Source organism: Vigna umbellata, chromosome 9 (genome assembly GCF_029865625.1).
Source record: "Vigna umbellata cultivar VRB3 chromosome 9, Vumbellata_1.0, whole genome shotgun sequence".
Classification (NCBI taxonomy): Eukaryota; Viridiplantae; Streptophyta; class Magnoliopsida; order Fabales; family Fabaceae; genus Vigna; species Vigna umbellata.
In genome coordinates, this window is record NC_142173.1 from 47,134,717 (window position 1) to 47,151,005 (window position 16,289).

At 31.9% G+C, this 16,289-nt stretch overlaps 3 protein-coding genes across 3 annotated transcripts; all 3 read right to left on the minus strand.

The window, feature by feature from the left end:
• LOC124829825 (uncharacterized) lies at positions 1 to 3,348 on the minus strand. The gene is made up of 7 exons (XM_047303396.2): positions 3,233 to 3,348; positions 3,063 to 3,125; positions 2,835 to 2,967; positions 2,176 to 2,279; positions 1,907 to 2,078; positions 1,675 to 1,812; positions 1 to 1,594 (listed from the first exon to the last, which is right to left on the minus strand). Exons 2-7 carry the CDS (start codon positions 3,101 to 3,103, stop codon positions 185 to 187), a joined length of 1,998 nt encoding a protein of 665 aa, XP_047159352.1. The 5' UTR covers positions 3,104 to 3,125; positions 3,233 to 3,348; the 3' UTR covers positions 1 to 184.
• An 8,114-nt stretch (positions 3,349 to 11,462) lies between these two features.
• LOC124829822 (NDR1/HIN1-like protein 6) lies at positions 11,463 to 12,185 on the minus strand. Its single transcript, XM_047303394.2, has one exon. It carries the CDS (start codon positions 12,183 to 12,185, stop codon positions 11,463 to 11,465), a length of 723 nt encoding a protein of 240 aa, XP_047159350.1.
• A 563-nt stretch (positions 12,186 to 12,748) lies between these two features.
• On the minus strand, positions 12,749 to 13,360 carry LOC124829826 (uncharacterized). Its single transcript, XM_047303397.2, has one exon. It carries the CDS (start codon positions 13,199 to 13,201, stop codon positions 12,896 to 12,898), a length of 306 nt encoding a protein of 101 aa, XP_047159353.1. The 5' UTR covers positions 13,202 to 13,360; the 3' UTR covers positions 12,749 to 12,895.
• Positions 13,361 to 16,289: the final 2,929 nt, after the last annotated feature.

Genomic DNA, 16,289 nt, shown 5'->3' on the forward strand with positions numbered 1-16,289 from the left:
TCAAACTAAACTGATTGCAAACCTTCTCATATTTCTTACTGCCAGTAAACATTAACCATTGTGATCTTACATGGATGAATAATGCAAAAGAATATTTGGTGATAGAAAAAAACAATCACAGAAAGCTATTTGAATTGGTGATTCAAAATTTAATAGGTAGCAGCACTGTACAAATGATGTTTTTTTATGCCTCCAATACTTGTTTTGGGTCCCCGCTGCAGTTCATGTTTTCCAGGCGTTCTCTCTTGAGAGCAGTGAACTTAGCAGCTATTTCATCATAGTCTGGCAACTTAGGATGAACATGGTTAGGATGTTGATAATGACAAGAATATGTCCTTAACATGTCTTTGCCGTTTTGGTGCCTCTCTTGCGGTATGGTCATGGCCCTTGAATAGGTAGCTTCTGTTTCTATTCTTGTTGAGGACCAACTGGTCCTTCCATTGGAAACTTCAGGAGAAGCAGCTATTTCATCTTTTGTTTCATTGTTTCTCTTACCACCTACGCAATCTGAGTAGTTGAATGCACGACATTCAGCTGCATTACTTTCACTCTGAGGGATGGTAACCGATTCCTTTCCTTGGTTCAATTCATCATCCCAAAAGGGTTGGCAATGGCAACACTCATCATGCAGAACTCGTTGTTGAACATGTGTATCTGTTATCCCTCTCTTTTTCTTCAGTGATGGAGGTTCCAAATAGTCTCCATCATTGTAAAGGCAAAAGTAACAAGGCTGGTTCAAGCTGCAGCCACTCATTCTAAAGTTGAAAACTTGTCTTCTTGTGCCATCTTGGCGTTGACTTGACTGTATAACCATCCCTTCTTCTGAGAAACCGTTTAGCATCAGTCTCTTCTGGCCATCACAACTTGGTGGGGGAATTTCTTCTAGAAAAGGCTTATGGTGCTTTCTGTGAAAATGAGTCCTATGCTTATGAGCTGAGAGACTTTTGCATGGTTTGTGATAATATATCAGGTATCCAATATCCATAAGGCCTAGGTTTTCGACCAATGATCTCCTTCTTGATCTTTTCTCATGTTTCCTTTTGCTCTTTCTAGAGGTCCTTGTGCTTGAGTTCTCACTCTCTGATCCATCTTGACCCACATCACTCTCATCAAAACCAAACTGAGTTTTTTCTCTTCTGGATAGACCAGAAGATCTGAACTTTAATTGCATTTGGTCTTGGCTGACACACTCTTTTACTTCAGAAAACTCCTCCATGTCATCCACATATTGTACCATTTCTTCAGGACACGGAGGGAAACTTGCGCTTCGTGAAGAACATGTTAAAGCCAATCTTTCACCCTTGTTTTGCGTATCAAAATCTATAGAAGAAAGTAGCTCCGGAAAGTCTATCTTTGCTACTTCCTTTTCCAAAGGAAAACTCACGATATATGGGTGATATTGCTGAACAACAGGCACCATCGCAGAAGCAGATTCTGGAAGAGAAGAATCACTTGGTTTGGAGTTGAATGAATTAGCACATGTCATGTCTCTTTTCTTCTCTTCAATCTCCGAAGGGTAGACTTTAGATCCTGTAATTGAATCAATTTTGTGGGCATCACTTTCCACTAGTTGATACCCTTTATCTTCTTTCATCTGTACAAAGGCATTCGTATTAGTAAATGACAAGATTATAAACTCGTCAATACATTCAATGTAGTAAAGAAGAGTGTGACCTGCACTTGTTGCCAAAGGGGGTGGTAGTATTCTATAGCTAAGACCTCTTGTTGGAGGCAGTTATCTCTAGCTATTTCATCCAACATTCTGTACTTAGATTCATCCGGCACAGACTTTACAGACAGCTTCTCTTTCAACTGTGATTTAGTAATTCCATGAATAGGTACTCCTCACTACCAAATATGGAATATTTACTTTACTGTGAAATAAAAATAACTAATAAAGTAGTACTTGTTTGTTCACAAGATTCCCAGGAAATAGCTCCACAGCTGTAGTTGCAAATCTCTCACCATAACGCTGTCCAAAGAGGTTCCTGATGATAACAAGCTCGGGAAGTTCCCCACATCTTGCTGAAGCAAATATAAGGCTAGAAACTGCTTCATTAATGTCATTTGGACAGTCCCTGAAATTTGGAATGCAGAAGCATCAGAAAAAACAATGGGAAGTATGATGAGGTTGGCAAATGAATTTGATTTACACAGGTAGAAAGCAAGGAGTACCTGTGCCTCCTAATATAGGATAATTGTTTAAGTATAAATTCACAGAACTGATCTAACAATTCATATGCAGAAACTAGGCTTTCATCTCCTATAAGCTGCCCAACCTGAAGTTTTTAGAAAAGCTTTGGTTAAGATTTGGCATGCTTATGAAATATATACGTTGTTAATAGAGATTACAGAAAACAAAATAGTAAAACACTTGTGAGTTAGGTCACTAAATTAGAATAAAAACGTTTTTTCAAGGACTAAATACTTTTAGTTTTCATCTTCTGAGATGTCATGCATAGTACGTCCCTAAATTGTCTACGTTGTAACAGAAAACAAAACTAAGATTTCTAATCTTAAAATAACTAGTGTCGTCAAAGAAACTTCAATCTTTTCGTCATCGAGGGCTTCATCAAGAAGAATTATAGAGACTAAAGTGCTCAACATGTACAAACCAGAAACATACGTAAATGACACACACTATCAGTAATTACATTTACAAGGAAAATTAACAAAACTAATACAAGACAGAGTGGCATATTAAGCTATTGAACAGTAACAAAACCTCCAATAAAACCCTGCAACAACTTTATTTTATGGAAAACCATCTTCAAAAACTCATACATAATGCAATGAAAAGTAAAAAACTACTCTAATTAGTAACATTAACTAACCCTGTTCAGTGCAGTTTCTTCATGGCCACCTTGTATTAGCTCTGCCAAGTCCTTTCGCAGTTGCCTGGCTATTGCAAGCCTCTTGTTCTTGAGTAGGCCGAGGCGGTACCGGGCTCTTTTGATCGTCCTCTTGCTGCAAACCACCAAAGCCAAAACAAAAACAAGAGTTACATAAACTTGAACGTGCACAAGCTCAAGGTTTGATCAATTTACATGCAGTTCAGTTACCATTTGGAAGCTTTGGACCAGCCGAAAAACATGCCAAACATATCTGTATATTGATGTTACTCTCTGAATTCATTAGAGACATGAAAAAGCAAGCTTTAGTTTATAGAAAGCAGTTTTGCAAACAAAGCAGAGAAAAGAAAAAAAAGTTACTAGAAGTGACGAAAAAGCACCTGCACCACGACAGTTACAGTTGAGGTTGAGGTTTGTGGAGATAGTTTAGATGAGAGTGGTTTGAAAAAGAGAGAGTGTGCCAAATTAGTGGGACTTAATTTGAAAGAAGAAGAAGGAGACAGTTGTGGTCTCTTTGAAAAATAACCGCTCCACTTCACCCCTGTTTTTCTGGAAAAAAATAAAATAGACATTTTCTATTACCTCTTAAAACAACACAACTAAGTTAATTACAATTAAACATTTAAAAATCCTGCTAATTAACCACTTCTGAGACATGTTTAGTAACAAATTGCAGAAATATGAAAACTTTATATTAAATTTCTATCTAGTGTTTTAAGCCCTGTTGTTTGCATTTCGTACAAAATAAATAATTCAAGATTGGCATTTAACATATGGTGATCAAGTGCAAGTTTAGATATAGTTAATCACAAGACTAATATTTGAAGGGATAATTAAAGTTGAGTATGAGAATAGAAGTAAGCAGGCGCATCAAAGAAACTAGTGTGGCTGAGGTTAATACTGAAGGAATTGTATGATTGAAGTGAACCGTAAGAAACACGCGCAGACACTGACACATGTTATTGTCATTAGTGAAAAAATTCAAAGAAAAGAAAATAAACATATTAGTTCAGGAAACTAATTTAATTATCTTTAACCAAGCGTGGCCGTTAGTTGTTAGCGTTTTTGTTAAGCAAAAACCGATAACCAATTCGACCCACTTCCTTGTAATACATAATTCTAGGACGTTCACCAACTCGTGTTTATATTTTGTTAAAAGGTTTCAAAAAATATAGAGATGAATACACACAAAGGAACATCATCGTCGTCATCATCATCTAAAGCTTTAAACTTGATTATTTTGGGGTCATTCTTAAATGAAAAATCTGTAAACGTACAATGATGAGTACCCAATGTGCGTATATTTTTTAGGAGGCAGCATCTTATGATTCATGTATGATGTTCTTGAGTTGCACTTTAGGTGGTTGTTGTTTGCTTGTTTTGCGTGTACGAATCGTATGCTATTCTTTCTGTGTTGTCTTGTTATGTTTTTATCGTCGTTTACAATGTAGGGATTCGACAAATGGATAAGGAATAAAATTAGGTTGTAAGTTTATGGGTGTAATATTATTTCTTTTAGTAAATGTGAGAGGCTATCTTTTGTTCAATTCTTAGTATATGGGGTGAATTTATAGTTTTGGAATATTTCCAGTAGCTTTAGGAATTGTTATTCTAAACAAATAAAGATAAATTGTTAAATGATAAAGTCAAAATAGGAATTCATAACTTTTCATGTACACAAAAACATCTAATAGCATACATAAAAAGTTGTTAGGATAAATTTTGAATCACTTGAATAATATATTAATAAGGTAAATTATAACTAAATCAATCTTATAAATTTAACTTATAAGACAAAAAATATATTTCATTTCTATATTATAATTTTATTTTACTTTTAACCGTGTGAAATTTCCATAATAATGAAAGAAAAAAATAAGGAAAAAAAAAATTTCAATAAAATGTTACATGAAATGGATTTCAAGTCTAATTCAACCCTATAAAATTGGTTTGTAAGGTGATTGACCTTTTCTTTAATCGATATGGGACTTTCAGCACACTCCTTCACGTCAGATGGATTTTAAGCCTAATTCAACCCTCACAAAATTGGCTTGTAAATGAGGTTTGCATTTACTTATATATTATAAATTGGTCTTATCTTTAGTCGATGTGAAATTTTTAACATGTATATGTAAACTAAATGTCAAATTTATTTAGTTTAGAAAAAAAAGAAAGTCCATATATAGAATAGTATTAAAATATATAAAACAAATAAGGAAGATGAAGAAGAATGTAGTTTGTAAAAAGATAAAAATTTAAGCAGGTATTAATATATATATTCATAGTATAGAAAAAGTTTAATACATTATTTGGTCCCTACTTTTAGGGGTTTGGTTCAAAGTAATCATACTTTTTTAGACCACATATTTCGTTAAAAAATGTTCAATCCGGTCTTTTCCACTCACGCAGTTAAAAACATAACGGTACAAATGCCATCATGGCATCTCATAAGCACGTGGCACACGTTAATAGGTGGATTTAAATGGTTTTTTAATTTAAAAAAAGTTTAAAAAGTTTAAAAAAATCTCTGTCATGTCATCATCACCATCTCCAGACAAACCCTAATTTCTCTCTAAGAAAACCTAGCCGCCGCACCATCCAGCGCCGTCACTGCCATCCTCGCTGGCACGTCCTCTCCAACGCATCACGCGCCACCACCAAAGCGTCTTCTCCATCCCTTGTTATGCCGCGACCACCAATCTTCACCATTTTCACCATTGCACCAGCCAAATCGTCGTCGTGCCAACAGCAATGCCGTCCAATCTCCACCACATAATCGTCCACCATATGCCGCTATTGCAGATCGGAATCGCCACTCTTCTCCACCACTAACCGCGTTGCTGCTTGCCTCCACCTGCAACCACAATCAGACCTGCAAGCAAACCGTGAAGACCTAGGGTTTCTCGCATTCTTGTCGCATAACTTTGGTGGTGGCGCGTGATACGTTGGAGAGGACGGCTGCCGGCGAGGATGGCGGTGACGGCGCTGGATGGTGTGGCGACTAGGGTTTCTTAGAGAGAAATTAGGGTTTGTTTGGAGATGGTGATGATGACGTGGTATGGACTTTTTTAAACTTTTTTTAAATTAAAAAATCATTTAAGTCCACCTATTAATGTGTACCACGTGCCTTATGAGATACCACGATGGCCTTTGCACCGTTATGTTTTTAACTGCGTGAGCGGAAAGAACTGGATTGAACATTTTTTAACGAAATATAGAGTTTTACTTAACTTTGTTAAAAGGTAGAATTACTTTGAACCAAGCCCCTAAAATTAGGGACCAAATGATGTATTAAACTTATAGAAAAATAACAAAAGCAAAGACATTGATACCTTTTAAAGTAGCATAGAGAAATAAAAGATGTAATGAGCTTTGCGAGCAGCAGATATTGCAACAACTATTTTGTCTATCCAATAGAACTTGAGCATGAACACGCCAATGATACGAGAATTCCTTTAGGAGAGCATTCACTTTGTTTTCTCTTGTTTTGGTTTTAGTGGTCCTATTTATACTCAACTAATTCTTTACCAGATTTAAGGTTTGAATCTTTGTAGGATTTATTACAATCTTCATATTTTCATTCAAATTATGTATTTATTAAAACTTGATTCTGATAAAATCTTTTTACATTTCTAAAAATAACTATACTTTGTCCTTCGGTATTTCTACAAGATTAATATACTTGATTGTAATGAAATCTTTCTATATTTCTAATAAATAAATATACTCTAATTTATTTATATTTCGACAAAATAAATATATTTTATCATGATAAAATACTTCTATATCTATTACAATATATTTATTATCTATTATAATTTATTATAATACAAGAAAAAATATGTTTAATATATCATTTGGTCCCTACTTTTAGGGGTTTGGTTCAAAGTGATTCTACGTTCTAAAAAAGTTCAGTAAGATCCCATATTTCCTTAAAAAATGTTCAATCCGGTCCTTTTCGCTCACACTGTTAAAAATATAACGGTGCAAATGTCACTGTGGCCAAACTTGAGTGAGTTGTGCAGTTTGATGAATACGTGGCACGTTTGAAGATGCTGCACTGTGTAAATATTTTTAAAAAATTAAAATGATGTAAGTTAAGGGCAAATCCCAACAGCCACCACTGTCAGATCGAGACCGGTGGGGAACCGCACTGACGTATCCCAGTGGGTATTGGAGGGAATCCGGCGAGACCCGGGGGAGCCACTAGCTGGGTATATATCCTCAACGAAGGCGACAACGGGGAGAGGAAGAACACGCTGCCTCCGGCAACTTGTATGTGAAATAAGAAGCAACCCTAAACTACATTCCAGAATAACTCGAGAGAGTGCGCAAGAGAGAAACCACAACTTTTTGTCCTCCACCATTTGCAGTCACATGATTTTCCAGGAACCAAGGGGCCTTTAAAGAATTCACTGGAAAACCCAAGTAAGGGGAGTTAACTTTTTGATGTATTGATTGAGCATGATGCGTTTCCTTTGAAACTTTTTAATCTTGAGAAACGGTGTGGATAGAAGTATACCCAATTGGAAGGTTGTGGGTTGTTAAGGAAAAATAATGGTTTGGGATGTTATTCCCAGAATATGAATGCACGGGTTGCAGGATTACAGTGCATGTGGTTTTGTAGTAAGGGATAAGTGCATATCATGCATTTCACTGCTAGGGATAAGTGCATGGGTGGAATATAAGAATGGTGAAGGGTTACAGGCTAAGGTTTTTGTTGTGCTCATTTTTAAATTTTGGGTCTATAAAATAGGTGTGTGGAAGCTAAAGGAATTTTCTTTGAAGATATAAAGATTGATGAGAGAGGTGCAGAGGTTATCTAATGGTCACAATTTTGTTGTTAATAAGCAATGATTCTTTGTTTTAGTTATATTGATGTCGTCCTAACAGTGAAATATCTAGTTTTATGGGTGATATAGGGTGGAATCTGGAGGCGAGTCTATAAAACTGGTGCATTGTTGGGTACTATCCAGAGAAATATTATCTCTCTAATCAATACATCAATATCTCTCTCTTCAACCATTAAAAGTCATTTACGTTTCTCTCTGTTTGCATTTAATTCTTTTCATTTACGTTTCTCTCTCTGTATTTAATTCTTTCAGTCATGTATTCATCAAACTGCACAGCTCACAGTGACATTGCACCGTTAACTGCGTGAGCGAAAAAGGACCAGATTGAACATTTTTTAACGAAATATGGGTCTTACTAAACTTTTTTAAAAGGTAGATCACTTGAAACCAAACTCCTAAAAATAGGAACCAAATGATATATTAAACCAAAAAAATATTATGAAATTTTATTTATTATTTATATTTATTTTTTTCCTATATATATAATTTTAATTTATTTTTTATCTATTTTTTTTAAACTAATTTTTCCTTAAAATAGAAAAATATTTCTATAATCTTTTTTTTCATTCCTGATGTTATTTTTTTTATAATTTTAATTATTTGATAATTTAATAAAATTAAATTTAGAAAAATATATTTTATTTTTTATTTATTAGTACTTTAAATATAAGTTATTCTTGAATAATTTACTAAATAATCAAATAATTAGAAATTAAAAAAAATAAGAATAAAAAATATAGTATAAATAAAAGAATTAATACTTTAAGTTTAAGTTATCTTTAATAATAAATATATTGAAAACACGTTAGAAAAAAAATTTAATTATGATTAAAATATGTTAATGGATACATTAAAAAATAATTATTTAGTTTTCTAAAAATCAACTAAGATTTTAAAATAAGTTTTATGGATGCATGTTGTGGATTACACTGATTAACAGTATAATTCTAAATTTAGTCATAACTTATTAGATATTGATATAAAGATTTTAAAATTGAGAAATTAATAGTATTATTTAACAATTAAATTAATAATTTATTAGAAATTAAATGGTAGAATTGAAATCTATTTTCATTTTTATGAAAAATTAATTTAAAAATCAATCAAATTTAAAATATATATATATATATATATATATATATATATATATATATATATATATATATATATATATATATATAATAACTCTTTAGATATACAAATTTTTACATAAAAGTGTATACAATTTGTATTATTAATAAATATATATTATTTTTTAAACAATATATTTCAATTCTGGTATTTGATATCTAATAAATTATTATTTTAATTTTTAAGTAACACGGTTAGTTTTTCATACTTAAAATTTGGCATATCAATCTCTAAAATATCAATAATGCTTAAAGTTGAAATTATATTATTAATCTATTATATGTACTTCTAAAAATTATTTTAAATATTAGTTGATTTTAAAAAAAATAAGTGCTTTTGATATATTTATTATTAAGAAATAACTTATATTTATAATATTAATTTTAAATCTTAGTTGATTTTTTGCTAAGCCTCTTATACTGTTGTAATCTTTTAATTGGATTTTGAGGTTAGATGATTTAATTTTTATGTCTTAAAATAATATTATTTCAAATATTATATATATTTATTGCATGTAATAATTTTGTCTTAAAAATTTCAATAAAAATTTATATGTATCATTATTATATAAATAATCTCATTGTTAAATTTTATTAATATTTTTATTATGTAAAAAGTATACACGATTATGTACATATATTAATTAAGCGAGTTTCACAATATACACTAGACGAATATGTTTATACACTAATTAAATAAGTCAAACAATATACATTAGACAAATCTATACATACACAAATTAGATGAGTTTATTAACACATATTAGACAAGTTTGTTCACTCACTCATTATACGAGTTTTGCAATAGATATTATACGACTCTGAATATATATTGATTAGACTAAACTAGCAATATATATTATAAGAGTGTGTTCATATACTGATTAGAAAAGTCTAGCAATACATATTAAATGAGTTTGTCAATGTATTGATTAGAAAAGTCTAGCAATACATATTAAATGAGTATCTCAATGTATTGATTAGACGAGTCTAGCACTACTCATCATATGAACTTTTTCATATACTAATTAGACGAATATAATAAAAAAATTACATGAGCATAGCAAAAATTATTAGACAAATATAGAAATACATTGATTAGATGATATTGATAGACAAATATTTCCATACAAAAATTATATGAGTCTATTAATACACGTTAAACAAGTCTATTCATTCATTGATTAGATGAATCTTACAATACATATTAGACAAGTTTCTTCATACAGTTATTAGATGAGTATAGAAAAAACATTTGATAGGTCTAACAAGGCACATTAGATTAATCTGTCCATATATTGATTAGACAAATATTGTGAAAAACATTAGATGAATCATTTGATACATTAATTAAATGAGTCTAAGAATATACATTAGACGAGTATTTTCATATACTGATTAGACAAGTTTTTCAACACACATTAGATGAATTTATTCATACACTTATTAGATGAGTCTAACAATATACTTTAGACTAGTATGTTCATACACATATTAGTAAGTTTATTAATACACATTAGACGACTCTATTCCTTGAATAATCGAGTCTTACAATATACATTAGACAAATTTGTCTTTATACTGATTAGACAAGTTTAACAATATAATTAGACAAGTGTGTTCATATACTGATCAGACGAATTTAACAACACATATTAGATAAGTTTATTAATCCATTGATTAAATGAGTCTAATAATATATTACATTAGTATGTTCATACATTTATTTGTATTTTTAGCGAGTTCACTCTACATATTTTTTTATATCTTTTATAACTTTAGAAAGTCTATTCTATATTTTTGCATATGTTTAATCAATCCTTTGCATTTTTTCAAAGTTTACTATTTATAGATATATTGATTTTCTAAACTTATAAATCATTTTTCAGTTTGATTGGATTTAACACTTAATTATAAACTTAATAATATTTATCATTTTTTTTTTCTCGACCTTTAAATCTCTTCTAATAAACATCAGTCTCTCTTCGTAGGCATGGCAAGGACATAAAACTAGTTTCTGATAAATAAATATATATACTGTAATATCTTTTACTATATTTTTACAAGATAAATATCCTCTAATTTATTTATTTGTATTATTTATATCTTACTATGTTGAATTCCTCTTTAACGATAAAACTTGCTGACGATAATATTCGTATGACATGTTTCTTATAAGGAGAAAGTGAAGAGTAATATGAGAAATGAATGTAAAAATGCGTAAAAGTAATTTTTTTTTTCTATTTACATTTAATATGTTACGAGTGTGCTGCCATGGAAACAGAACGAACTTAATTAACAAGTAGCTAAGGAGCTTCTACTTGGCTTCTTGATGTTAACTTTGTTTTGTCTTTCGGTGTGCAATGAATTATGACTGAAAGAACCCCTTTTCTCATCTTTGTTTACAATCTTTGTTTCTATGTAACTGATCATTGACACTGTAAGAAATTGCAGACAAATATCACCGCACGGTCGCAGAAAATCCTTAAACCTTGTTTTTATGACTTCTCTTTGTCAATAGTGTCCATCAAGAACACGTAGCAAACTCTACAACCAATGCCAATCGCCATAATCAACCCTAATTTCCAGTTCTTAAACAACTTCCAAGCGATGAAATAACCAACCTTTCAGAAATCTATTCCGTAGGTGAAATCTTTATCCAAAATACTAGGCTTTGAGTTGGGTTCCAACTTGTCAACAAGCAAGGAGCAATTTACATTAGCGACAATTTTGTGGAGATGAATAAAATCTTTAATCACAAACCTTATGGGAACCTTCACAGTTACTAACAAAGGAATTTTGCCTACATGCTGGTCTTCCATAAAACGATTTTGCCATTGAGCACCAAATTTCGTTTCCCCCTTCAACTCAACGTTGATATTTGTTATGTTCTTACCTGGCTGCAAGAAGGGAGGTATCTCCCCAGTGCAAAGTTTAGCCCCTGAGTATATTACCGTAACTTCATTTTCCAAGTAGTCCATCCCAATATCTTCATTGGGATTCTCTGCCTTAACAACAACCACTATATCAGTGTACAACATATCATCCTTTCTCATTTCAAAAGAATTTATTTCAATCCCTTCAAAGTCGTAGGAAGGAACTATAGGCTTAATAAGGTAATATAAAGCCACACCAATTGCCACCAAAACTATAATTATGAACAGAATCATACAAATGCAGCAACGGCAGCAACTACCACAGCAGCAGCAGAGGCATTTTAAGCACCCGCATAAACCAAAACCACCACGGCGACGGCGAGGATTATAGCCATATGGACGAGGATACCCTCCATACTCTTGTTTCTCTATTGAGACATACCCTTTAGGAGGGCCATATGCCTCTGATGTCATGATAAATGGTGGTGATTATTGATGAACCCTTTGAGATTGTAGGAACATCACATTCAACGACGTGAGTAGAGAAATTTTCCTTTCTCCTCTCCTTGTCTTGGACAATACTTTTTTTTTCGTTTAGGGAACTTTCCATTGGTCAAGAATTTTGTTATGTATGAACGGACACGATTCTCTAGACAGGTTTAGAGGCTCAAACTGGTTTCCTCAGTTTTTTTGTTCTCTCTTCCTCTTCTCCATCCTATATTTAGACACTGGTTAATTAAGGTTGTATTTTGTTGCTGATCTTAAATTACCATAAACTGGTAGCCAACTAAAATTTGCATATTTCATTCAGACTGGCTTACGAATCAACCCCTCACCACATACTCAAAAAACAAGTTTTTCTACTAATCATACCCACCAAATTTGTTGATAAGTTTTCTATGCGATATCTCAGAAAAAGACTCAGAAATCTATAGTGAGAAAGTTCTTGAAAGTTGAAGCATGGTTCACTTGTTAAGCTTAAAGACCAATAGTGGGTAATGATACCATAATTACAAAATATAAAGCATGATACTCTATACAAAACAATGGTAGAACCAGATGGTACATTTTTTTCCATTATCAACCATACACAGCTGTGAAAAAAAAAAGTAATTGAAAGGGAAGAGAAAGGATAATCATGAAAGTTGAGTCATTCTAAGCACAGGAAAGAAGGGTTAAAATCTTCACAAGTCGGTGGAGAGAGAGGACTTGGATCTGAAAGAACCTGCGGTGGTTTGAACAAGCTTCAAGACAGAGGCTACGAATCTCTTGAGGTTGAAAGCAACCCTTTTGAGCTTAGGCGATTTGGGCTCCGAGAAAGAATCTAGCTGATAGGTTGATAGGAAGACTTTCCTCTGCTTGGCTCTTCTGCGTCTGTAGCTGATGGACTTGAGAAGGTGGTCCCTACCAATGGTGGGTTCAGCTCCAACAGCTCCATATCTGTATCTGTGGCTGCGAGAGAGGGTGCTGCTGCGGACAAAGGTTGTCATGGCTATGCAGAACACAAACCTTCTCAGTCTCAGTCTCAGTCTGAGACACTCTGTCACTGCTGCTACAGAACACAATAAGCTTTTTATTAGTGTCAATGATCATGATCATGGTTTGGTGTCTCCTTTATTGTGTTGTCCCTACCCTTCTTAGTGTTGGGTATAGGCTTCAAAGAAAGTAGTTTGACATCATTTCCTCTTCTTTTTTCTATCCCTACCACCTTCATTTTACATTTATAATTTCTAGTATAAAATTTAAAAAACCTTACTGATTAAATTTTATTGATTCCTTTTACAGATTAGAAGTGAAAAAAAGCTCTTATACTTACAATAATTTTTTTATTTTCTTTTCTTTTTTATCTCTGTAAAATAAATATTTGTATAACCTGATATCTGTAAATAATTGTATAAGTACATAGATTATATTTTACATTTATAATTTTATAATTTTATTATTATAGAATTTTAGAATTTTATTATTTCTTTATTTTATAATTCTATAATTCTACAATACTATAACACTATAACTCTATAATTATAAACTTTATAAATTTATAATTTTACTTATTTTTAATTTAAAAAAATTAATTTTATACAATTATATTATTTTTAATTTTATAACTTAATATATATTTTTTTGTTATTTTTTGAATTTTAGATTTTATAATTTCATAATTTTAATTTGTTTTAAAAATAATTATCATTAAATACGATAAATTCTTGAAAGAGATACCGATTTAAAGAGGACAAATTTTGCTATTTCATATTCATCTAAAAAAATAATTATTACCGTGATCCCTATCTCCAAACCCAACTATATAAAAAAAATTTGTTATCCCAATCTCCACAATGTAAGGAATATACTCGTGTACATGTCAAATGAAAATAATATTACCAAATATTCAACATACATATTATTTTTTCTTCAATAAATATTTAAATATTATTATAATTATATACATTTCAAATTAATGTATCAAATAAAATTTCATAAAAACCAAAATATTTATTAAATTTGATGGAATTTAAAAATATTTTTGAAGGCTATAAAAAAATTCAAATTTAAAAATATTTTAAATGTCTCTTTACATTCATTTTTTAAATTCTAATGAATTCTTTTTACACTAATTAAAATTATAATATATCACTTAAATGAAATCACACAAAGAATAAATATTAAAGTAATAATAATTGAAATTTAACATAGATATTTCATTGTTATATATATCTTGGATGGTGATAAACAAGATTACGACAATGGCATAAAATGTTTATGTTATGGTAAATAAAATGTCTTTATAGAATTACAATAATATTATATTTATGATAATAAATTAGAAAATAAAAATAATTATATAAAAATTGCTAACAAAGTATTTTATATGTAAGAACCTATAAAATAGAGCATTAGAGTAGATAGATGTATTAAAATAATGAGACCAATTATTTTACTTTAAAATAATCTTATAATATATATAGAATTTTATAAACGCGCCTCATTACTTTAAGAACACTCAATCTCTCTAAAACATTATTCCCTACCGTTTCTCTGTCTTCTCTCTAGATCTTCTCTCATTTGAGTTGTCGGTTTGACGATCAGGAGGTGCCTAAACGATCATGGCGTCAAGGACAACAATCTAAACCAATCAATTTCTTGATTTGAGTCGGTAAGTCGTTTTTCCCCTTTCTCCGTACATTTCTAACCTTGATCATGCAACACTTGTTGTTTGCATGTGTTTGGGTGCTTTCTTTTTAAATTTCTAGCCCAATTTAGGTTTAAGAGTTGTTTTCTATCGCCAATCGGTGATTTGTAGGTGTTCCTAGAAATTCCTTGCGTTGCAAGCAAGCTGTCGGGGTTTTGGTAGAGCTGTCCAGAATTATTCAAGGTAAGGGAAGCTAGATTTTGTTTTTGAGTAATAGTTTGGCTTGTATGTGTGATGAAGTTTGTGATATAATAGTGATTGAACTGAATTTAGATATTTGAGTAATATTGTATTTTATGTAATTTGATTGTTTGATTTTGAACTTGTGAAGATGATAATTTTGAACTGAACTGAATGTTGTGCAAAGTTGTTTTGATCATAATGGATGAGGGTAATCTGTCATAAGGATAATTAGATGGAAGGTTAAGTGAATTATGCATGTTTTGAGTCATTTTGGAGGAAGTGAGGTAGTGAAAATGAGAACTAGAGGTCAAGGACTCAATTGGTCTATTTGGACAGTCTAGGTAAGTCATTTGTGACTTGTTTGAGTCATTCAAATGGTCAAAAACATGTGCAAATTGGTAGGTTTGAATTTGGGTCATTAAGTTGATGAATTTGATGTTTTAAAATGGAAATTGGTTCATAAACACTTTAATTTGAGATTAGAAAGGTTTAGAATCACTTAAACAAGTCTAAATAGGTATATGTACAATATAGGAGTGCTAGAATTTGGAAAAAATAGTTAGAATTGGTATTTTGTGGTTGAGTTGCATAATTCTGCAAAATTTCATTATGCAGATTATGTAGACTCGCTGAGCGAATGGATTCGCACAACGAGTCACCCTGGCGAGATGCTCTCTACTAGGACATTCGCACAGCGAACTGGTGCACTGTGCGAATGACTGCAGAAAGTTGTTGTCTGCCTGGACACTCACACAACGACTTGGTGTGCTTTGCGAGTGGTTGGAGATGGTTGCTCTCCGTCTGGTGATTCGCATGGCGAATCTAGGCGTTGTGCGACTGGTGGTCGTTTGGGATAAATGCTTGTTTAATTCGAATAGCGAATGGGTGCGCTGTGTGAGTAATTGGGGAGTCTGAGCCACTGCCTAGGGGCTCTCGCATAGCGATTTGAGGTGCTATGCGAGGAAGAGAGGTGTTGTGCGAATGGTTGTGAAGAGTAGTTATATGTTTGAGGATTCGCATAGTGAGTTGGGGTCGCTATGCGAAAACCCTCTAGTTTCACTCAGCTATTGTGTGCGTTGTGTGACTGGTCCAGGTTTAGTCTACTCTTTTCTTCACCTGTTCTTGATTGGTTGAATGACGTTTAATTCAATGAGTGTTATGTATAAGATGTATGAAATCATATGAATATCCGAAGTATAAATGGT